Source organism: Oncorhynchus masou, chromosome 27 (genome assembly GCF_036934945.1).
Source record: "Oncorhynchus masou masou isolate Uvic2021 chromosome 27, UVic_Omas_1.1, whole genome shotgun sequence".
NCBI classification, from domain to species: domain Eukaryota; kingdom Metazoa; phylum Chordata; class Actinopteri; order Salmoniformes; family Salmonidae; genus Oncorhynchus; species Oncorhynchus masou.
The window spans coordinates 33265232-33284787 of record NC_088238.1 but is presented as its reverse complement, the minus strand read 5'-3'; the positions used below and the strand labels follow the sequence as shown (position 1 = coordinate 33284787).

The 19556-nt window shown below is 41.8% G+C and overlaps 1 protein-coding gene across 2 annotated transcripts; it reads right to left on the bottom strand.

Annotated features, from left to right (window-relative positions):
- Positions 1–6721: 6721 nt before the first annotated feature.
- On the bottom strand, positions 6722–19555 carry LOC135516046 (L-lactate dehydrogenase B chain). Of its 2 annotated transcripts, none has more exons than XM_064940033.1 (8): positions 19534–19555; positions 9793–9932; positions 9420–9537; positions 9043–9216; positions 8605–8778; positions 8107–8224; positions 7591–7714; positions 6722–7442 (listed from the first exon to the last, which is right to left on the bottom strand). In XM_064940033.1, exons 2-8 carry the CDS (start codon positions 9919–9921, stop codon positions 7275–7277), a joined length of 1005 nt encoding a protein of 334 aa, XP_064796105.1. In that variant the 5' UTR covers positions 9922–9932; positions 19534–19555; the 3' UTR covers positions 6722–7274. The 2 variants fall into 2 exon arrangements, with proteins under 2 accessions (XP_064796105.1, XP_064796104.1); XM_064940032.1 differs by lacking the exon at positions 19534–19555 and adding an exon at positions 17464–17661.
- Between the last annotated feature and the right edge of the window lies 1 nt (position 19556).

Here is a 19556-nt window from a genome sequence, read left to right as displayed (position 1 = left end):
GCACGGGACTGAAGTCCACACACAGACATCAAGAGTAATGTTTTGAAAAAGCCAATAGTGAGCAAAGGTGGAAAATATACAGATATAGGATCTTAATTTGAGCCAGTTTGCTACAGCGGGAAAATAATCCTGCAGCAATAGGAAATTAGAATTATTATGTGGATTTTAATGAATGGACATTTTTATGGGGGTTGATACGTTTTTGGTTACTGGAAATAACAAACTTTAGAAGCATTTTTAAAACTCAAATACAGCACAAGTTTGCAATTCTCAGCAACAAAAGAGTGATCAAATGAAGATCCTTCATAATTTATAAATCAAAGTTTTACAGTCATTATTTTGTGGTTTCCCTAGCCTTAAACAGTATGCCAAATTCATGATATAAAAAATACTCATTCACGTTTAGATATTGTATTTTTTACATAAAAATGCAAATATTTATTATTTATATTATGAATTTGACTCTACTATTTATAGGGCTACGGTTCCTTTTTTAAGCAATGTAGACTATATTAGGACTACTGGAGTTTTATTTTCATGCATATCATATGTCTGCAATTAAGGGACCTCGACATTAATTACAAAAGCCTAAATAATGACACAAATTACACTTTTGTTTTGAAACAATAGTTTATGTTAGGGAAAAAAACTGTCATTGCGTCAAAAACAAAACCTAGGTAGACTACAGTTACTTTCTGCTGATGATCACGCAGAATTATGTGACGCAATGTTTGCTTGAACTTTGCTTCTCCTCGTTCAGTGGCAGCCAAGTGTTAGGGCTGTGCAGTGTATCAACACAGTGAAACCTGACTTCGCTCTTAATCAATGTTCAGTCCATGTAGCCTTTTCAAGCGAACCGACGTCCAATCAAATGAAATCAAACCTTACAGTGAAATGCTTACTTACAAGCCCTTTAACCAACAATGCAGTTTTAAGAAAATCCCCCCCAAAAAAGTAAGAGATAAGAATAACAAATAATAAAAGAGCAGCAGTAAATAACAATAGCGGGGCCATGTACAAATCCAATCAAATCAAATGTATTTGTCACATACACATGGTTAGCAGATGTTAATGCGAGGGTAGCGAAATGCTTGTGCTTCTAGTTCCGACAATGCAGTAATAACCAACGAGTAATCTAACCTAACAATTCCAAAACTACTACCTTATACACACAAGTGTAAAGGGATAAAGAATATGTACATACAGATATATGAATGAGCGATGGTACAGAATGGTATAGGCAAGATGCAGTAGAGTACAGTATATACATATGAGATGAGTAATGTAGGGTATGTAAAACAAAGTGGAATAGTTTAAAAGTGGCTAGTGATACATGTATTACATAAAGATGCAGTAGATGATATCGAGTACAGTATATACATATACATATGAGATGAGTAATGTAGGGTATGTAAACATTATATTAAGTAGCATTGTTTAAAGTGGCTAGTGATATATTTTACATCAATTTCCATTATTAAAGTGGCTGGAGTTGAGTCAGTGTGTTGGCAGCAGCCACTCAATGTTAGTGGTGGCTGTTTAACAGTCTGATGGCCTTGAGATAGAAGCTGTTTTTCAGTCTCTCGGTCCCTGCTTTGATGCACCTGTACTGACCTCGCCTTCTGGATGATAGCAGGGTAAACAGACAGTGGCTCGGGTGGTTGTTGTCCTTGATGATCTTTATGGCCTTCCTGTGACATCGGGTGGTGTAGGTGTCCTGGAGGGCAGGTAGTTTGCCCCAGGAGATGCGTTGTGCAGAACTCACTACCCTCTTGAGAGCCTTACGGTTGTGGGCGGAGCAGTTGCAGTACCAGACGGTGATACAGCCCGACAGGATGCTCTCGATTGTGCATCTGTAGAAGTTTGTGAGTGCTTTTGGTGACAAGCCAAATTTCTTCAGCCTCCTGAGGTTGAAGAGGCACTGCTGCGCCTTCTTCACGACGTTGTCTGTGTGGGTGGACCAATTCAGATTGTCCGTGATGTGTACGCCAAGGAACTTAAAACTTACTACCCTCTCCACTACTGTCCCATCGATGTGGATAGGGGGGTGCTCCCTCTACTGTTTCCAGAAGTCAACAATAATTTCCTTTGTTTTGTTGACGTTGAGTGTGAGGTTATTTTCCTGACACCACACTCCGAGGGCCCTCACCTTCTCCCTGTAGGCCATCTCGTTGTTGTTGCTAATCAAGGGGGGTACCGGTACAGTGTCAATGTGCGGGGGGCACCGGTGTCGAGGTAATTGAGATAATTATGTACATGTAGGTAGAGTAATTAAAGTGGCTATGCATAGATAATAACAGAGAGTAGCAGCAGCGTAAGGGGGGGGGCAATGCAAATAGTCTGGGTAGCCATTTGATTAGCTGTTCAGGAGTCTTATGGCTTGGGGGTAGAAGCTGTTTAGAAGCCTCTTGGACCTAGACTTGACCCTCTGTAGTGCCTTGCGGTCGGAGGCCGAGCGGCTGCCATACCAGGCAGTGATGCAACCAGTCAGACAGTGATGCAACCAGTGCTCTCGATGGTGCAGCTGTAAACTCTTTTGAGGATCTGAGGACCCATGCCAAATCTTTTCAGTCTCCTGAGGGGGAATAGCTTTTGTCGTGCCCTCTTCACTACTGTCTTGGTGTGCTTGGACCATGTTAGTTTGTTGGTGATGTGGACACCAAGGAACTTGAAGCTCTCAACCTGCACCCCTACAGCCCCGTCGATGAGAATGGGGGTGTGCTCGGTCCTCCTTTCCTGTTGTCCACAAACATCTCCTTTGTCTTGATCACATTGAGGGAGAGGTTGTTGTCCTTGCACCACACAGTCAGGTCTCTGACCTCATCCCTATAGACTGTCTCATCGTTGTTGATGATCAGGCTGTTGTGTCATCAGCAAACTTAACTATAGTGTTGGAGTCGTACCTGGCCGTGCAGTCATGAGGGAACAGGGAGTACAGGAGGGGACTGAGCACGCACCCCTGAGGGATCCCTGTGTGGAGGATCAGCGTGGCGGATTTGTTGTTACCTACCCTTACCACTTGGGGGCAGCCCATCAGGAAGTCCAGGATATAGTTGCAGAGGGAGGTGTTTAGTCCCAAGGTCCTTAGCTTAGTGATGAGCTTTGAGGGCACTATGGTGTTGAACGGTGTTCTGTAGTCAATGAATAGCATTCTCACATAGGTGTTCCTTTTGTCCAGATGGGAAAGGGCAGTGTGGCATGTAATAGAGATTGCATCTGTTGTGGATCTGTTGGTGCGGTATGCAAATTGGAGTGGGTCTAGGGTTTCTGGGATACTGGTGTGAGCAAGGATCAACTTTTCAAAGCTTTTCATGGCTACAGACTTGAGTGCTTCGGGTCGGTCGTCATTTAGGCAGGTTACCTTAGTGTTCCTGGGAACAGGGACTATGGTGGTCTGCTTGAAACTCAGACAGGGAAAGGTTGAAAATGTCAGTGAAGACATTTGCCAGTTGGCAGCGCATGCTCCAAGTACATGTCCTGGTAAACCGTCTGGCCCAGCGGCCTTGTGAATGTTGACCTGTTTAAAGGTCTTACTCACACCAGCTGCGGTGAGCTTGTTCATACAGTGGCCTGGAACATCTGATGTTCTCATGCATGATTCAGTGTTACTTGCCTCGAAGTGAGCATAAAAGTTATTTAGCTCGTCTGGTAGGCTCGTGTCACTGGGCAGCTCTCGGCTGTGCTTCCCTTTTGTAGTCTGTAATAGTTTGCAAGACCTGCTACATCCGACGAGCATCGGAGTACACTTTGCCTGTTTGATGGTTCGTCGGAAGGCATAGCGGGATTTCTATAAGCTTCCAGGTTAGAGTCCCTCTCCTTGAAAGTGGCAGCTCTACCCTTTAGCTCAGTGCGAATGTTGCCTGTAATCCATGGCTTCAGGTTGGGTATGTACGTACAGTCACTGTGAGGACAACGTCCTAAATGCATTTATTGATAAAGCCAGTGACTGATGTGGTATACTCCTCAATGCCATTGGAAGAATCCCAGAATATATTCCAGTCTGTGCTAGCGAAACAGTCCTGTAGTTTAGCATCTGTTTCATCTGACCACTTTTTTATAGACCGAATCACTGGTGCTTCCTGTTTTAATTTTTGCTTGGCACCCCCATAGTCCTATTTCTCAATATTGCCTAGCCTATAGGTGGTTTAGCCTATAGGTAGGCATATTGGTGGTATATGGCATAATTTGTCATTAAATAATCTGGGTTTCATTCCCAGAAATAGTCCCCATATGTTGTGTTGGCTTTGCAAACACTTGGCACCCCCATGCGTCCTGAATGAGTTGTGTTTTAAGCATGGGGTTGAATGTTGGTCAAATAGAATGCATCCACTTCTGATGGCCCAACATTACAAGAATCAATCATGGCTGAAGTAATTGATATGGATGTCAAGCAAACGCATAATTGATATTTGGCTAGTGTCTGCTGCCCAAAATCTTCACAAAACCCTCAAACCTCTCATGCACTCCAGCAAACAGCATCAATTCAACAATGACCACATCTGACAGTCAAATTTTCTGAGAAAAGTCATCCCTTGGCACGGATTGTCAACATTTCCTAGAAGGTAATGAATGATTCATTCCAGCACCACTAAGCAGTGGACAGCGACGCGAACGCGACTCATCGGCTGTCATCTCGCTCCTAACAATCCGGTGCATACAGACGGAAATATAAAAGGCAGAGAATACACGTCATGCATCAAAGAAAGACAGCTTAGTGTAGATGACCACACATTGTTTCTTGCTGCATTGGTTGGATGCGAAGTGTGATCACTTGGATTTTGACAGAATGAGAATGCTGGCATTTTTCCTGGTTTGTGCGATAATTCGCCAGTATGGAACATGGGGGACTCCAACTCCAGGATTTGGGTGGACGGATATTCCAGGTAATTTCTTGCTTTGATATATTCTAATGACTTTTTTGATTTCTTATAGGTTAATTTTCTTCTCATAATGTCCTGAGACAAACTTTTTAATATCCAAAATTAATAAAATAAAATGTGATGCTCTCTCTTTTCTCAGGACATACACCTGCTAAGGCACAAGAGGGGCACTCTGTTGTGATGAGAAGTAAGGTCGTCAGTCCGAATTTACCTGATGATGCGAACCTTTGTTACCTTTTGAAAGAAGGTGATGAAGACCAGCAACAAATTATCTGCAAACATCGTTTAACTCGGACCAGCAAATTCAACTTCAACCCGTTTGGTCTCCGATTTGGAAAGCGCGACAAATTTAACCCATCCAAGGCCAACCTCATAAGATCCAGTACAAGCAAACTGTTGCCTATTCTACTCTATTTCAGAGAACTAGAAATTCCTGCCTAAATTGGTTCCTTCCCAAGAAGGAACCAATGTTTAAACAATGGAGATGGTCAATTGCTTTTGCTATAGCAGTTATAGCAGCATCCTTATAACCATTCACTCATGAGGTAAAGAGTTTGTGTCATATTGTCTACTTATAAGGTGGGGTTGGGAAATACAAGTCTGCTGAATAAAAGTTTTGTACATGTCTTGTGTGATGTAATTATTACACCTTGTAATCACAGTAAGGAAAATACACTCAATCGCTAAAAGCACACAACATGACCAAAAGTATGTGGGTACCTGCTCGTTGAACATCTCATTCCAAAATCATGGGCATTAATATGTATTTGGTCCCTCCTTTGCTGCTATACCAGCCTCCACTCTTCTGGGAAGGCTTTCCACTCACTAGATGTTGGAACATTGCTGCAGGGAATTGCTTCCATTCAGCCACAAGAGCATTAGTGAGGTCAGGCACTGATGTTGGGTGATTAGTCCTGGCTCGCAGTCGGCGTTCCAATTCATCCCAAAGGTGTCCTATGGAGTTGAGGTCAGGGCTTTGTGCAAGCCAGTAAAGTTCTTCCACACTGATCTCAACAAATAATTTCTGTATAGACCTCACTTTGTGCACAGGGGCATTGTCATGCTGAAAGAGGGAAAGGCCTTCCCAAAACTGTTGCCCCACAAAGTTGGAAGCACAGAATTGTCTAGAATGCTGTAGCATTAAGATTTCCCTTCACCGGAACTAAGGGGCCAAGCCCAAACCATGAAAACCACCCCAGACTATTATTTTTCCACCACCAAATTTTAGTTGGCACTATGCAGTCAGGCAGGTAGCGTTCTCCTAGCACCCGCCATACCCAGATTTGTCCTTCGGACTGCCAGATGGTGAAGCGTGATTGATCACTCCAGAAAAACCAATGGCGTTGAGTTTTACATCATTCCAGCCGACACTTGGCATTGAGCATGGGCTCTTAGGCTTGCTGCTCGACCATGGAAACCCATTTTATTAAGCTCCAGACGAACAGGTGTGGCTGAAATAGCCGAAGCCACTAATTTGAAGGGGTGTCCACATACTTTTGGTAATGGAGTGGAATTGTCTTGAATCAGCTAGACTCATTTCAGCAACCACTAAACAGTGGACAGGGCCTTAATTTGTTGGCTGGGGAAGAAAATTGATGTTAAGTAGCCAACAGTACTGAATGTTAACAGAATGTTCCTTTACTGAAAATGTCAGTATTGTCCAAATTAATTTGATGGTTTATGTGAATAAAAGTATGACAAGGGATCTGGATTTCCTTCTACACGTCACTCATTTTTTTAAATGTCAAATTACTTCGTAGCAATATCTAACAGCAGGAAGGCATTGTGTAGCCTAGTTTATTGAGGAACATTTATGTCATTGGACACAATAACATGCTTCATAAGGTTAAAGTATTTATTAAGTTACTCATTGGTTGTTGTCATTCATTACAAACATGGGTGTTACAGTATGTAAAAAATAAAATAAAAACTACTAAAGTAGGCCGTTTCGATTGATTCCACCTCTGCCCTCTTCTCCCCCCCCAATCAATGTCAGACTGAACATCTCGCACAATAACCAACACCGCTGCTCCCCGACAGGAGGAGACCCAGTTATAGGGTCTTTGTTCCTGCGCTCCCGACAGGAAGTGAACAGAACAGTGCTTCAAGAAAGTGCAAATGGAGGATAAAACCAACACTTTTTGATCGTAGTACAACAGCTGCAACACATGAATCCAATGAGGGTACATAGTCATACTGGTTCACACAGCACCTAGCACAGAAACAACACAGTAAACTCATCCTACAAAAGGAAAGGGGGGGGGGTGAAAGGCAGAATGTATACCAGTAGATTAAGATGAAAGGGAGATGGACACAGTAGATCGGAGGACTGGTGGAACTAGGTCTGGGATTGACTGCATCGGGATCGGAGGGAGAAAGGGTAGCTGTGCGTCTCTAGACGTCCTTGAGGTCCTTCTGGATGCCCCAGAGTGTGTCTGCACTTTTCTTCAGCTGGCCCACCTCAGCGTCGGTCAGGGTCATGTTGATCACGCTGCCCACTCCATTACTGTTCAGCACGCATGGCAGGGACAGGAACACCTCCTCGCCAATACCATACATGTCCTGGGGAAACAAAACACAGCTGTCAGTCATCATCACAAAGAAATGTGTGTGTTTGCTTCACTCTCTCGCTCTTTGTGTGTGTGTGTTTACATGCACATAATGTGTAACTGTGCATGTGTCCGCACGCGTGTGTGTGTTATCCCGTCACCTTGACCATGGTAGAGACAGGGTGGATCCTGCTCATGTTCTTGATGATGCTCTCAGTGAGATCAGCCACACTCAGGCCGATGGCCCAGTTGGTATACCCCTTCAGCTTGATCACCTCATAGGCACTGGAGGAGCACACAAAACAATCACTGTCAGTCAGCATATACATCCAACTGTTGCCATCTTGAACAGGTAAAACTCTCTCAATCAGGTGAACCTCCATGAACGTTATCTCAAATAAAAGTTTAATGCAAAATAAAAATGTGAGGGCCGTCTTTGATACTTATTCTAGAATACAATGTCAGTAGAACTCGTTATATTAATGATACCAAAAATTAGCCCAGCCTGAACTCATCCTTATTTTAGCCCTTACACCTTGACAGCTCCGGTAGATATGAATGAATCAGAAGGTGGTGAGCAGTACGGTGGAAACTCTAGCTGTACTATAAGCGCTAGGTGAGTCAGAGGTACATATTTAGACTCTGGATGGAGCTGGGGATAGGTCTGGGGTAGTTACCTGTCGACCACTTCCTTATGGGTGGCCTTCCAGTCCTCCTTGTCTCCGTCAAGGCCAAACTCTGGGTTCAGCTTCTGTAGGTTGACTCCAGCTACGCTGACACCGCTCCAGACAGGGACTAACACACATAGATATTTATTATTTTACCCAGAAAATAATCCGGATTTCCTTCTTTTTTTCTTTTTTTAACACACGCAGACTCAACTCACTCATTATTTCTGACAGAGATGGATGTGGATGTGCAGAGTGATGTAACAATGCCAAAACAAGTACTTTTGTTTTAAAAGCTGTTAAAGCTGCCAAATGGGTGTGGCTTACTAGGTGTGACAAGAAGTTCACACATGCGCTCAGATTCCTACTAAAGTATGCACTCCACTGACATCATCATCCCCACCGATGGTGTCTCTGTGCTCTACCAGGGCCAATCACCACATCATCCCTACCCACCGCTGGTATCGCCGTGCTCTACCAGGACCAATCACCATCATCCCTACCCACCGCTGGTATCGCCGTGTTCTCCCAGCACCCATCCGTTGAAGCTGGTGGCATGGATGCCCAGGCGCTCAGCCATCAGAAAACGGAAGCGGGCGGAGTCCAGGTTGGTGCCGCTGCCGATGACACGGTGTTTGGGCAGGCCGCTCAACTTCCATGTCACATAGGTCAGCACATCCACTAGGGGTAGGGAGACACAGGGATAGAGTTAGGGATATGGTCAAACACACACACACACACACCCTTGACAACATTAATGACTGACTGCCCATCCCTGCCACCCACTGTTGTCACAGTGCCCTCTTATCTTGAATTGTGGAGTGGTGTGATACTGTAGCAGTTGGTAAGGGTGGAATGTTGGAACTGGGTTGGCCAATGGAATCTATGGGATAATGGAAACAATTTAACTTGTGTCCAAGATTTAAATTGTCAGTGTGTGTGTACCTGGGTTGGACACCACGATAAGGGTGCAGTTGGGGGAGTGTTTGACGATCTGGGGGATGATGTGTTTGAAGATGTTGACGTTCCTCTGGACCAGGTTGAGCCTGCTCTCTCCCTCCTGCTGACGCACGCCAGCGGTCACGACCACGATGCGGGAGTTTGCAGTCACGGCATAGTCTGGACAGAGATCGGGAAAGAGCAATTGAATTACGTAGACTTTTCCCATTTAGCAGGGGAAAAAAAATGTCTAAATGGCAATCAATGAAATGCAATCAACCTTAAACTGGTTTCAAAACAAGCTGCATTACACTTTCAATAGCAAAATACATACATTGCTCTGAACCACTCCAGTGGCATACACACAAGGGGGATTCTCTTACCTTTGTCGGCGACTATCTTAGATGTCTTTAGGAAGAGGCTGCCGTGCTGCAGGTCCATCATCTCTCCCTTCAGCTTATCCTCCATCACGTCAACCAGAGCCAGCTCATCAGCCAAGTCCTACAGGAAGGAGGAGGAGGTAGGGGTGGAAAGAAGGGCCAGAGGGGTAGTTTGGCCACAAATACCTGGTATTTACTTAGAAATGATATGGTAAAATCCACAACTTACAACCAGCCTATGTAATAATTGAGTGGTAACTATTTGTTGGTGTCACGATAGTAGTAGTAATTCAGAGGTAAAGTACTAACAAACCCAATAGTAAGGGTAGTAATGCAGTTGTAAAGTAACAGTACGACAGTGATATAGTCATCTTACCCTGAGGAGGATGCTGACGGCACAGGCCATGCCCACCATGCCCACCCCCACCACGGTCACCTTGTTCCTGGGGGGCTCAGCAGGGCCGCTGGCCATGGGGGTGATCAACTTCTGCATCACAGACGACATGATTCACGACGCTGGAGGAGGGAGAGAAGGAAGGAGAGAGTTTAGCCTTTAGTCTAGTTAATCAAGATGAGTGTACTGAGAGAAAATACATATTCAAAGAGAAACCTGGTCCAAGATTAAAGTGTGTGAAATTTGTGTGAGGTAATTATGCTCTTGCCTCAACATTGAGCACGCTCTTTTAGTCCAGGCATAGGCTTAATCTGTCTGGGAATCTAGCCCAAGGAATGCATTTCTTAAGCCAATCAAACAAACACTGCTGTATTTAATTGATTTACTCCAGACTGAGTCAAAACCAATATCCTAGTCAAACTTGGGTTCAAATAAATGCATATTTAAGTTCTTTTTTTTAAATTTATTGTCAAAATCAGCTACTTTTGAAAGTATTTTCAAATAAACTTCTGATAAATAGCTTAAACTACATTATTTCAAATACACCGAGGACCAAACAGACCTGGGTTCAAACCCATGAAGTATTTAAATATTTGAAAATGCATTCTGAATATTCAACTACTTGTAGCCTATTTTCAAAGAAAACATATCCAAATACTTGCTACAAAATGTCCTTGAAAGTCATTGAAATAGCCTACACTAAATAGTATCTTACCTAGGCCTGTCCCTCGTGTTTGATGCCAAAGGTCTTGTTTAGACACGCATTTCGTAACCATTTGGAAACCATTTTGCATAGTGGGTTAAAGGTCACGTTTCTAAAATGTCCTGCTATTGTTTTCCATAGCTACTACAGTGCAGTTAGTGAATATTGCTTGATATACTGTAGCCCAATTGAAGACTAGTAAACTGGCATTGCTTCAAACCATTGATCAACTTCAGTCCTGCTGCTTTGGCAGGCAACCAACAGTACAATACAGCGTCAAACACTTATAGGAGAGGATCTTTGGAATCAAAAGCCTGGACATCCTACCATTACAACCTTCCTTACTGAGCAGTCCCTACCAAGGAAACACACAAGTAATACGGACAATAATTATATCCTTTCGTCATTTTACTAGAATATTCTGGCTAGACATACGGAACAATATAAAGCAACAACTAAGCCAGGGTGATTTCCTAAGGCAATCACAATGACCGGACATTGCCTGGTTATCAAACTAACAATATTGATCAAACAGGATACTTGCTTTGTCTGGCAAGGTTCCTTGCCGCCAGATACAGGCACCACCAAGTAGTGATCATGGCAGGCTAGGATAAAGCAGAGCAGGCCAATGCAAGGCTCACCACGGATCAAAGGCAGCAGGGAGACATCCTACCTACTACCACAGGTCCCCCTGAGGTCCTCCTGGACCAGAGAATACGCAGTAACCCCCCCACCCCCCAAAAAAAGGGTCCGACAAACATGCACCTTTGGGGTCACCCTAATCCTCGTCTATAGGCACGACCCAAAATTATAATCCACAAAACCCACTGCCCCCTCCAACTGCTGCTGCTGAGGCGTAATCGCAAACATAAATCGCAAATATCTAGACTATTGCATGTCCATGTGAGAGGCAGTTACAACAGTTGGCAAACAATTCAAATATTAATTTGTCACATGCGTGTTAAGCAACAGGTGTAGACTAAGTAAGCATTTCCCTTTTAGTCTACACTGGTTGTTTACAAAGCATATGACAAATCACTTTTGATTTGTGTTGTTTACCAACAGTGGCTTTAAATCCTCCATCAGAAGCAAAAAAGGATACTAGAGTCCAGAGACAGAACAGTGACAAAGGTCATGCAACAGTGTTGTTACAATTTGACCTGAATAGAATTTCAGCTGAAGACACCTGTTCTAACATAGCCGATGTGTATGTGATTGGTAATAGCAATGTTATTGCGATTCTCAAATATTAAAACAGTGATAAATGTCTCTGTAATTAGTAGTATGTTTATTTCAATAACACTTTTGACATTAAACATATTTGGCAAAAGTTGTAATATATTGAACATAATATATACTCTACCGGTATATCAAAGTTCCAGAGTGGGATCTCTGCTAGTTTTAAAGTTAAGGCCCATTGTATACAGAGAAATTGGCAGAGTAGGCAATCGCAGACCTCCTTTTGCTCGCATCGTCGCACATCCTGCAAGTCACCAGCAGAGGGCAACCATTTTCACATTCACTTTGTTGGTAATGTTTACAAATTGGATCATAACTAAAAGTAGCAGAGATAGATTAACGGCATAGCAAACATCACTCCGGTGTTCCAATGGCACGTTGTTTTAGATCATCTAAGTTTATCATTTTAAAAAGGCTAATTAATCATTAGAAAAACCTATTGCGGGCCTCCCGGGTGGCGCAGTCGTTAAGGGCGCTGTATTGCAGCGCCAGCTATGCCATCAGAGACTCTGGGTTCGCGCCCAGAGCCGCGACCGGGAGGTCCGTGGGGCGACGAACAATTGGCCTAGCGTCGTCCGGGTTAGGGAGGGCTTGGCCGGTAGGGATGTCCTTGTCTCATCGCGCACCAGCGACTCCAGTGGCGGGCCAGGTGCAGTGCGCACTAACCAAGGTTGCCAGGTGCTTCCTCCGACAGCAGTGTGGCTTGGTTGGGTTGTGTATCGGAGGACGCATGACTTTCTAGCTTCGTCTCTCCAGAGCCCGTATGGGAGTTGTAGCGATGAGACAAGATAGTAGCTACTACAACAATTGGACACCACGAAATTGGGGAGAAAAAGGGGTAAAAAAATAATAATAAAAAAATAACCCATTGCAACTATGTTAGCACAGCTGAAAACTGTTGTTCTGATTAAAGAATCAATACAATTGGCCTTTAGACGAGTTGAGTATCTGGAGCATCAGCATTTGTGGGTTCGATTACAGGATCAAAAGGGCCAGAAACAAAGACATTTCTTCTGAAACTTGTCAGTCTATTCTTGTTCTGAGAAATTATGGCTATTTCCATGTGAGAAATTGCCAAGAAACTGATTGTGTACTACTCCCTTCACAGAACAGCACATACTGGCTCTAACCAGAATAGAAAGACGAATGGGGGGCCCGGGTGCACAACTGAGCAAGAGGACAAGTAGATTAGAGTGTCTAGTTTGAGAAACAGACACCTCAAGTCCTCAACTGGCAGCGTCATTAAATAGTACCCATAAAACACCAGTCTCAAAGTCAACCGTGAAGAGGCTTTTACCTGGGGCGACAGGTAGCCTAGTGGTTAGAGTGTTGGGCCAGTAAGCGAAAGGTTGCTAGATTGAATCCCCAAGCTGACAAGTTAAAAAAACATCTATCATTCTGCCCCTGAACAAGGCAGTTAACCCACTGTTCCTAGGCGGTCATTGTAAATAACAATTTGTTCTTAACTGACTTGCCTAGTTAAAAAAAATGGTTAAACGATTTTAAATAGAGACGACTCCGGGATGCTGGCCTTCTAGGCAGAGGTCTAGTGTCTGTTCTTTTGCCCATCTTAATATTTTCTTTATATTGGCCAGTCTGAGATGGGCAGAGTTGCAAAGAAAAAGCCATATCTCAGACTGGCCAAAAAAAGAAAAGATTAAGATGGGCAAAAACACAGAACACATTCCTGCATCCCGGAAGTTGCCTCTTCACTGTCGACGTCTTTCTATTCTGTTAGAGCCAGTTTGCACTCTTCTGTGAAGGGAGTAGTACACAGCGTTTGTATGAGATGGAATAGCCTTCATTTCTCAGAACAAGAATAGACTGACGAGTTTCAGAAGAAAGCTTTTTGTTTCTGGCCATGTTGTGCCTGTAATGGAACCCACAAATGCTGATGCTCCAGATACTCAACTATTCTAAAGGCCAGTTTTACTGCTTCTTTAACTCAGAACAGTTTCCAGCTGTGCTAACATATTGCAAAAGGGTTTTCTAATGATCAATTGGCCTTTTAAAATGACAAACTTGGATTAGCTAACACAACGTGCCATTGGAACACAGGAGTGATGGTTACTGATAATGGACCTATGTACGCCTATGTAGATATTCCATTTTAAAAATTAAATGACTATTGTAGCTGGAACATTTTTTAACAATGATCAGAAATACAGTGCAGACAATTTGATGTTATTGTAAATTGGAGCACTTTTTTTTAACAATAGTGTAATACGCTTCATAATATTTTCAATGTTATACGCAGCGTTCATGTGCTAGTCAAAACTAGGAAACTCAAATGTCCAACTTGGTTCTTAGTGCTGAGGGATTAGCATCATGGGCCTTTAAAAATTAAAAAAAAAAAACTTTTTAAACATTCAGACTGCATTGTTGGTGGAATGCTGTAAGGTAACAGAATAAAACAATAAAACTGACTGCCCTCTACTGCTTATCACTTAACATTACTTTAATAACATTTCAATTGTTATATATTACATTTGTTTTATTTGATAACTATTATTTCATTCCAAGTCATTATCTCATCTCTATAGAGTGCTGCCTATGCTGGTTGACAAATCACTATTTTAGTAGTTCTTCAAAGTAAATAAGGCATACTTTTATGACTGCTGAATATCAACGATTAATTAATAATGTATTTTCAGGTAGCGATACCTCGAAGCAACTGCTCGCTCGCAAACGGGCATTCTGTCTCATAGGTAGCAGGCATAAAAGAAACAGACCATACAAGTAAGAGTGCAATGGATTATGGTCATTCTAGTTAAATACCAAATTTTCTGCATTAAACTATGTAGAATATTGGCCTTGTTGGAAACTACAACTCCCTACTACGTCACACAGGTCACGCTTGATCTGATTTATCTCTAGAGAAACTGCAATATGCACATTGAGCTCACAGAAAAACTAAATGGAATTCAAATTGAACCACTTCAATTAGTTGTTTAAAACCTGAAAACTAACAAAAATATCAGTTAACCTGTTGAGTGTACGGGGCAGTATTTTATGTTTGGATGAAAAAACATACCCAAATGAAACTGACTATTTCTCAGGCCCAGAATATGCATATAATTGTCAGATTAGGATAGAAAACACTGAAGTTTCCAAAACTGTCAAAATATTGTCTGTGAGTATAACAGAACTGATATTGCAGGCGAAAACCTGAGGAAAATCCAACAATGAAGTGCCTAAGAGAAACTAATCTCCCTGTTCCATTGCATGCCTTCCCTCCATTTATAGGTATATCAACCATATTCCTTTCTCTATGGCTTTCACATGGTGTGAACAGTCTTTAGACATAGTTTCAGGCTTTTATTCTGAAAAATGAGTGAGAACGATCACATCGCGTCAGTGGATGGCTGGGTACCAGCAGAGTTTTGCATGCGCAACAGCTTGGAGCAGACATTTTCTCTCCCTCTCCTATTGAAATAGCTACGGTCCGGGTTGAAATATTATCAATTATTTATTGTAAAAACAACCTGAGGATTGATTATAAACATTTGATATGTTTCTACGAACTTTAAGGATACTATTTGGAATTTGTCTGCCCCGTCGTGACCACTCGAGCCTGTGGATTTCTGAACAAAACGCGCCAACCAAATGGAGGTATTTTGGATATAAAAAATTATCTTCATAGAACAAAAGTAACATATTTATTGTGTAACTGGGAGTCTCGTGAGTGCAAACATCCGAAGATCAAAGGTAAGCGATTAATTTGATTGCTTTTCTGACTTGTGACCAATCTACTTTGCTGCTAGCTGTTTAATGCTTTGTCTGCTGAGAGAGATGTCCTAACATAAACGCTTGGATAGCTTTTGCTGTAAAGCTTTTTTGAAATCTGACACGCCAGGTAGATTAACAACAAGCTAAGATGTGTTTTGCTATATTGCACTTGTGATTTCATGAAAATGTAATCTTTTTTGTAATTTCATTTGAATTTGGCGCTCTGCAATTCAGCGGATGTTGACGAAAATGATCCCGATAATGGGATGGGTGCGCCAAGAAATTAATTGTTCTGCACAACTGGTTGTAGTTATCATGTGCCAGGTTCAACCAGTTAGTAAGTCAGACGTTTTTTTGTTTCCTAGTTCCAACTAGCTAGTGAACAAGGCGATAGTGTTGATGTTTCTTAAAGGACATATTGGGGTGTTTTTGGAGACTTTGTTCATGTTTTCTGTGCCCCTACAACTACTGCTGAACAAGCATGAGGAAGGATATCACTGTTGGGGTAAGTTTTAAAAAAAACAAGTGAAATAGCAACAACAAAAGTCTGTAACATGCCACTTTCATCAAAAATAAGGATTTGGTTCAAATAGAGTAACCTTCTCCTTTAAACAATCCCAGACCTCTTTTAGGAGTGCACATGCAGCAAATCACAAGCAGAGGGAGTTCCCTTTAAATCAACTTGCCCATTCCCAGTGTTGGTGGTGCTTATAACATTTATCATAACTTCAAAATTGAAGAGCACCCAGTCTGGAAATGTGATGTACTTGTACAGTACATCATTTTAAACAATATGAACAAAATCAAGAAGGGTACTTGAGATAATGTGACAAAATGTATTTCAGAATCTAGACATACACATTTTAGAGCACACTAAGAGCCATAATGGGTTCGTAGAGAGCATGGTGCGTGTGTAGCTACGGAAAAATGTATGCAGTCATTACTGACTTAGTTGCTCTGGATAAGTGTCTGCTAAATTACTCAAATGTAAATGTATAATGACACCAAGATGTCTATCATAGGGTCTTTCAAGAGGCATGTATGGAAAAAATGGCCTAAAATGGCCTCATGATCTTCAAGTGGTTTATGATACAAATGTAAAAAGAATATCAAACATTCTTCCTCCCAATTAAGTTTCTACGTGAGAATTGCCTGAACAGTCTGAGATACCAGAAATATATGTTTGGGCCTTGCTGTCGTGGACTCGCCCAACAGAGGCCTATTAATACTCATATGTTTGATCATGTTAAAAATATTGAAGCTTCAAGATGTCGGACATGCAATAACTGATATCACAATAGGTAAATTATAATTCCCTAAAACAACCGTAGCTATATCCTTGTAGGCCAATGTTGAATACCCTTTTGTAATCACATTGAGGCAATATTCTTATCGTCTAATGGCCGGATTCTTTTTTTGTGTTTTACACTGGTCGGCTGCAAGGTGGCAGAACATCTAACATTAGACAAACGAGGTGGAGGTTGTCACAGTCCATTAACAATCTGCACAGTTCAAACCAATATTCATGTCGTCAGTCAATCATTAACCACGTCTTCAAATGGCATTCCGTAATACAAGAACTTTGTCACGTTCAAGACGGAGTCGCTCACGAAGCTCAACGAGGAAAAAGTCAGTTTCCTGTCAAATTAGCGGCATCCACCCCTTTAACGATAACCGCTATTATAGGGAGCTAGGCCACCTCGCTAAAACACAGCACGCTATTAGGCTTCGCGTAGCCTACATCGTCTATTCTAAATGTCAAATACCAAACCATGTAGGAATATCAAGAACATTATTCAGGCTATTGCAACCAGGTTTGCATGCTACAAAACGTATCCAAAAAGTGTGTAGGCCTACGTGCATGTTTGAGCATACACCAAAGTGATGAGTCAGTCGTGCGTCACATGACAGAACATAATCGAAAATTATGATAGCAATTCCCTCAAAGTCAAAGCAAACACCGGCGGTAGCTACATACATACCTTTTGCATATATTTTAAAGATCGGTTATATCCCTTTTTGGTCCTAAGAGGCAGGCAACTGAAGCAGCGTCGAGAGTCAGGTAGTGAGAGGATGAGATGACTTCACTTATGGAGGTCGGGGTTTAACGGGTTTTTTGCCAAAGAGGAGGATGCAAAGTAGGGCTTCACCACTGGCTGAGTTTGACACGGAAAGAATATCAATTGTATCCTTCTCGCGTCCTCTCTCATCGCCTCCTCAAAACCCATTGGAGGAGCAGGTCAAAGGAGCGGCACCTCTGGCTTTTTCATCCAATGGGTTTTGAGAAGGAAAGGCTGAGGAGAGAGGACGTGAAGACTATGCTGGTGAAAAAACTCACATCTGAGCAAGAGACAGATGAGTGCGTAATGTTCTTTTCTGAAATCTCGATTAAATAATTCGAAAGATTTAGTCACTTCTAAGTAGTTGTTTCAACTGTATAGGAAATTGACACAACTTGACATTTGAAGGCAGCCAGGTTACAAACTTTAGTTGGTTAAAACAACTAAAAGTTATGTTTTTCTGACTATCAAATACTTGTCCTCTCACTTGGTAATTTGTCAAAACAACTTGAATAGCTTTGTTAGACAACTAAAAACATCAGTTGAAGCACATTGATTTGACTAAAAGTGTCAAGTTCACTCAACAAGTTATTAAATCCAACTTGTCAGTTCCACTTACATAACTAGGTTGAAGTAACTTTAGATTGGGTTAACTCAACACGAAATCCAAATTGTACTTAAAAATGTTAAGGCAGCCAGGTTACAAACTTTTTTTTACAGTAACATACAGTCAACCTTTGTCATTCCCTCGCAGTGTGATGTGTAAAGGGTATAGTACAAAGTTGTAATATTGCAAGGGTCAAAGGGTCTCTTATTGTAACTCCTGCACCAGGTCCAATAGTCACTTGGTCAACTGGAGAGAGAGGGGTGATGATGTCAATAAAACCAGACAGTGGACAGACGATAGACACTGCCTGTCTCCTGTACAGACAACGCCCTGCCGCTAGGATGTTTACTTTGGCTCAGTGCTCACATTGTTTGTCCTCCCCTTTGTCATGTTTTCGTGTTCCCAGTTTTTGGAGGGATTATGTAGGTGGAGGAAAACATTTATTTAAATCATGTTGTGCATTTCTATGATAACGTTTAAGGATCGGACCCTTTTTTCAATTTTTTTGCCTAAAATGACATAGCCAAATCTAACTGCCTGTAGCTCAGGACCTTTAGCAAGGACATGCATATTCTTGATACCAATTGAAAGGAAATACTTTGAAGTTTGTGGAAATGTGAAATTAATGTAGGATAATAATAACACATTAGATCTGGGAAAAGATAATACAAAGAAAAAAACATGCGTTGTCTATTTTTTCTTTTTTTCCATCATCTTTGAAATGCAAGAGAAAGGCCATTATATCACTTAGGAGTATAGGTACAATTTAGATTTTGGCCACTAGATGGTAGCAGTGTATGTAAAAAGTTTTAGACTGATCCAATGAACCATTGCATTACTGTTCAAAATGTTGTATCAAATCTGCCCAGATGTGCCAAATTGATCAGTTCATATATTTTCAAGTACATAACTATAGAGAACATACAAAAATTATATGGTAATAAAAAAATGTAGTTTACACACTCCCAGGAATGTCATAAATTATGGATAATTAGCTTCCCTACAGGATAGACACTAACCTTCACACATCTAGAGGGGGCAGACACAGCAGGGGTTCAAACTGTAGAACCCAGTTCCTACATTTGAATATAAAAATTGATTTTATCAAACAAAACTATGCTACATTTTATCTCTGGGACCCTCAGGATGACAAATCAGAGCAAGATTACTGAATGTAAGTACATTTTTTACCTTCAGAGGTGAATGTATCAAACCAGTTGCTGTGATAAAAGTTTTTGTTGTTGTGCAGTCTTCTCAAACAATAACATGGTATTTTTTCACTGTAATAGCTACTGTAAATTTGACTATGCAGTTAGATTAACAAGAATTTAAGCTTTCTGCCCATATAAGACATCTATGTCCTGGGAAATGTTCTTGTTACTTACAACATTAGCACGTTAGCACAACC

What these genes read in the sequence shown, in the direction of transcription:
- LOC135516046 (XM_064940033.1), bottom strand. Translation starts at nt 9,921, where the DNA reads ATGTCGTCTGTGATGCAGAAGTTGATCACCCCCATGGCCAGCGGCCCT. An exon ending in CATAAGGAAGTGGTCGACAG is followed by an intron (nt 7,715 to 8,106) that starts GTAACTACCCCA and finishes GTGCTCCTCCAG; the next exon opens with TGCCTATGAGGTGATCAAGC. An exon ending in CTGTCTCTACCATGGTCAAG is followed by an intron (nt 7,443 to 7,590) that starts GTGACGGGATAA and finishes TTGTTTCCCCAG; the next exon opens with GACATGTATGGTATTGGCGA.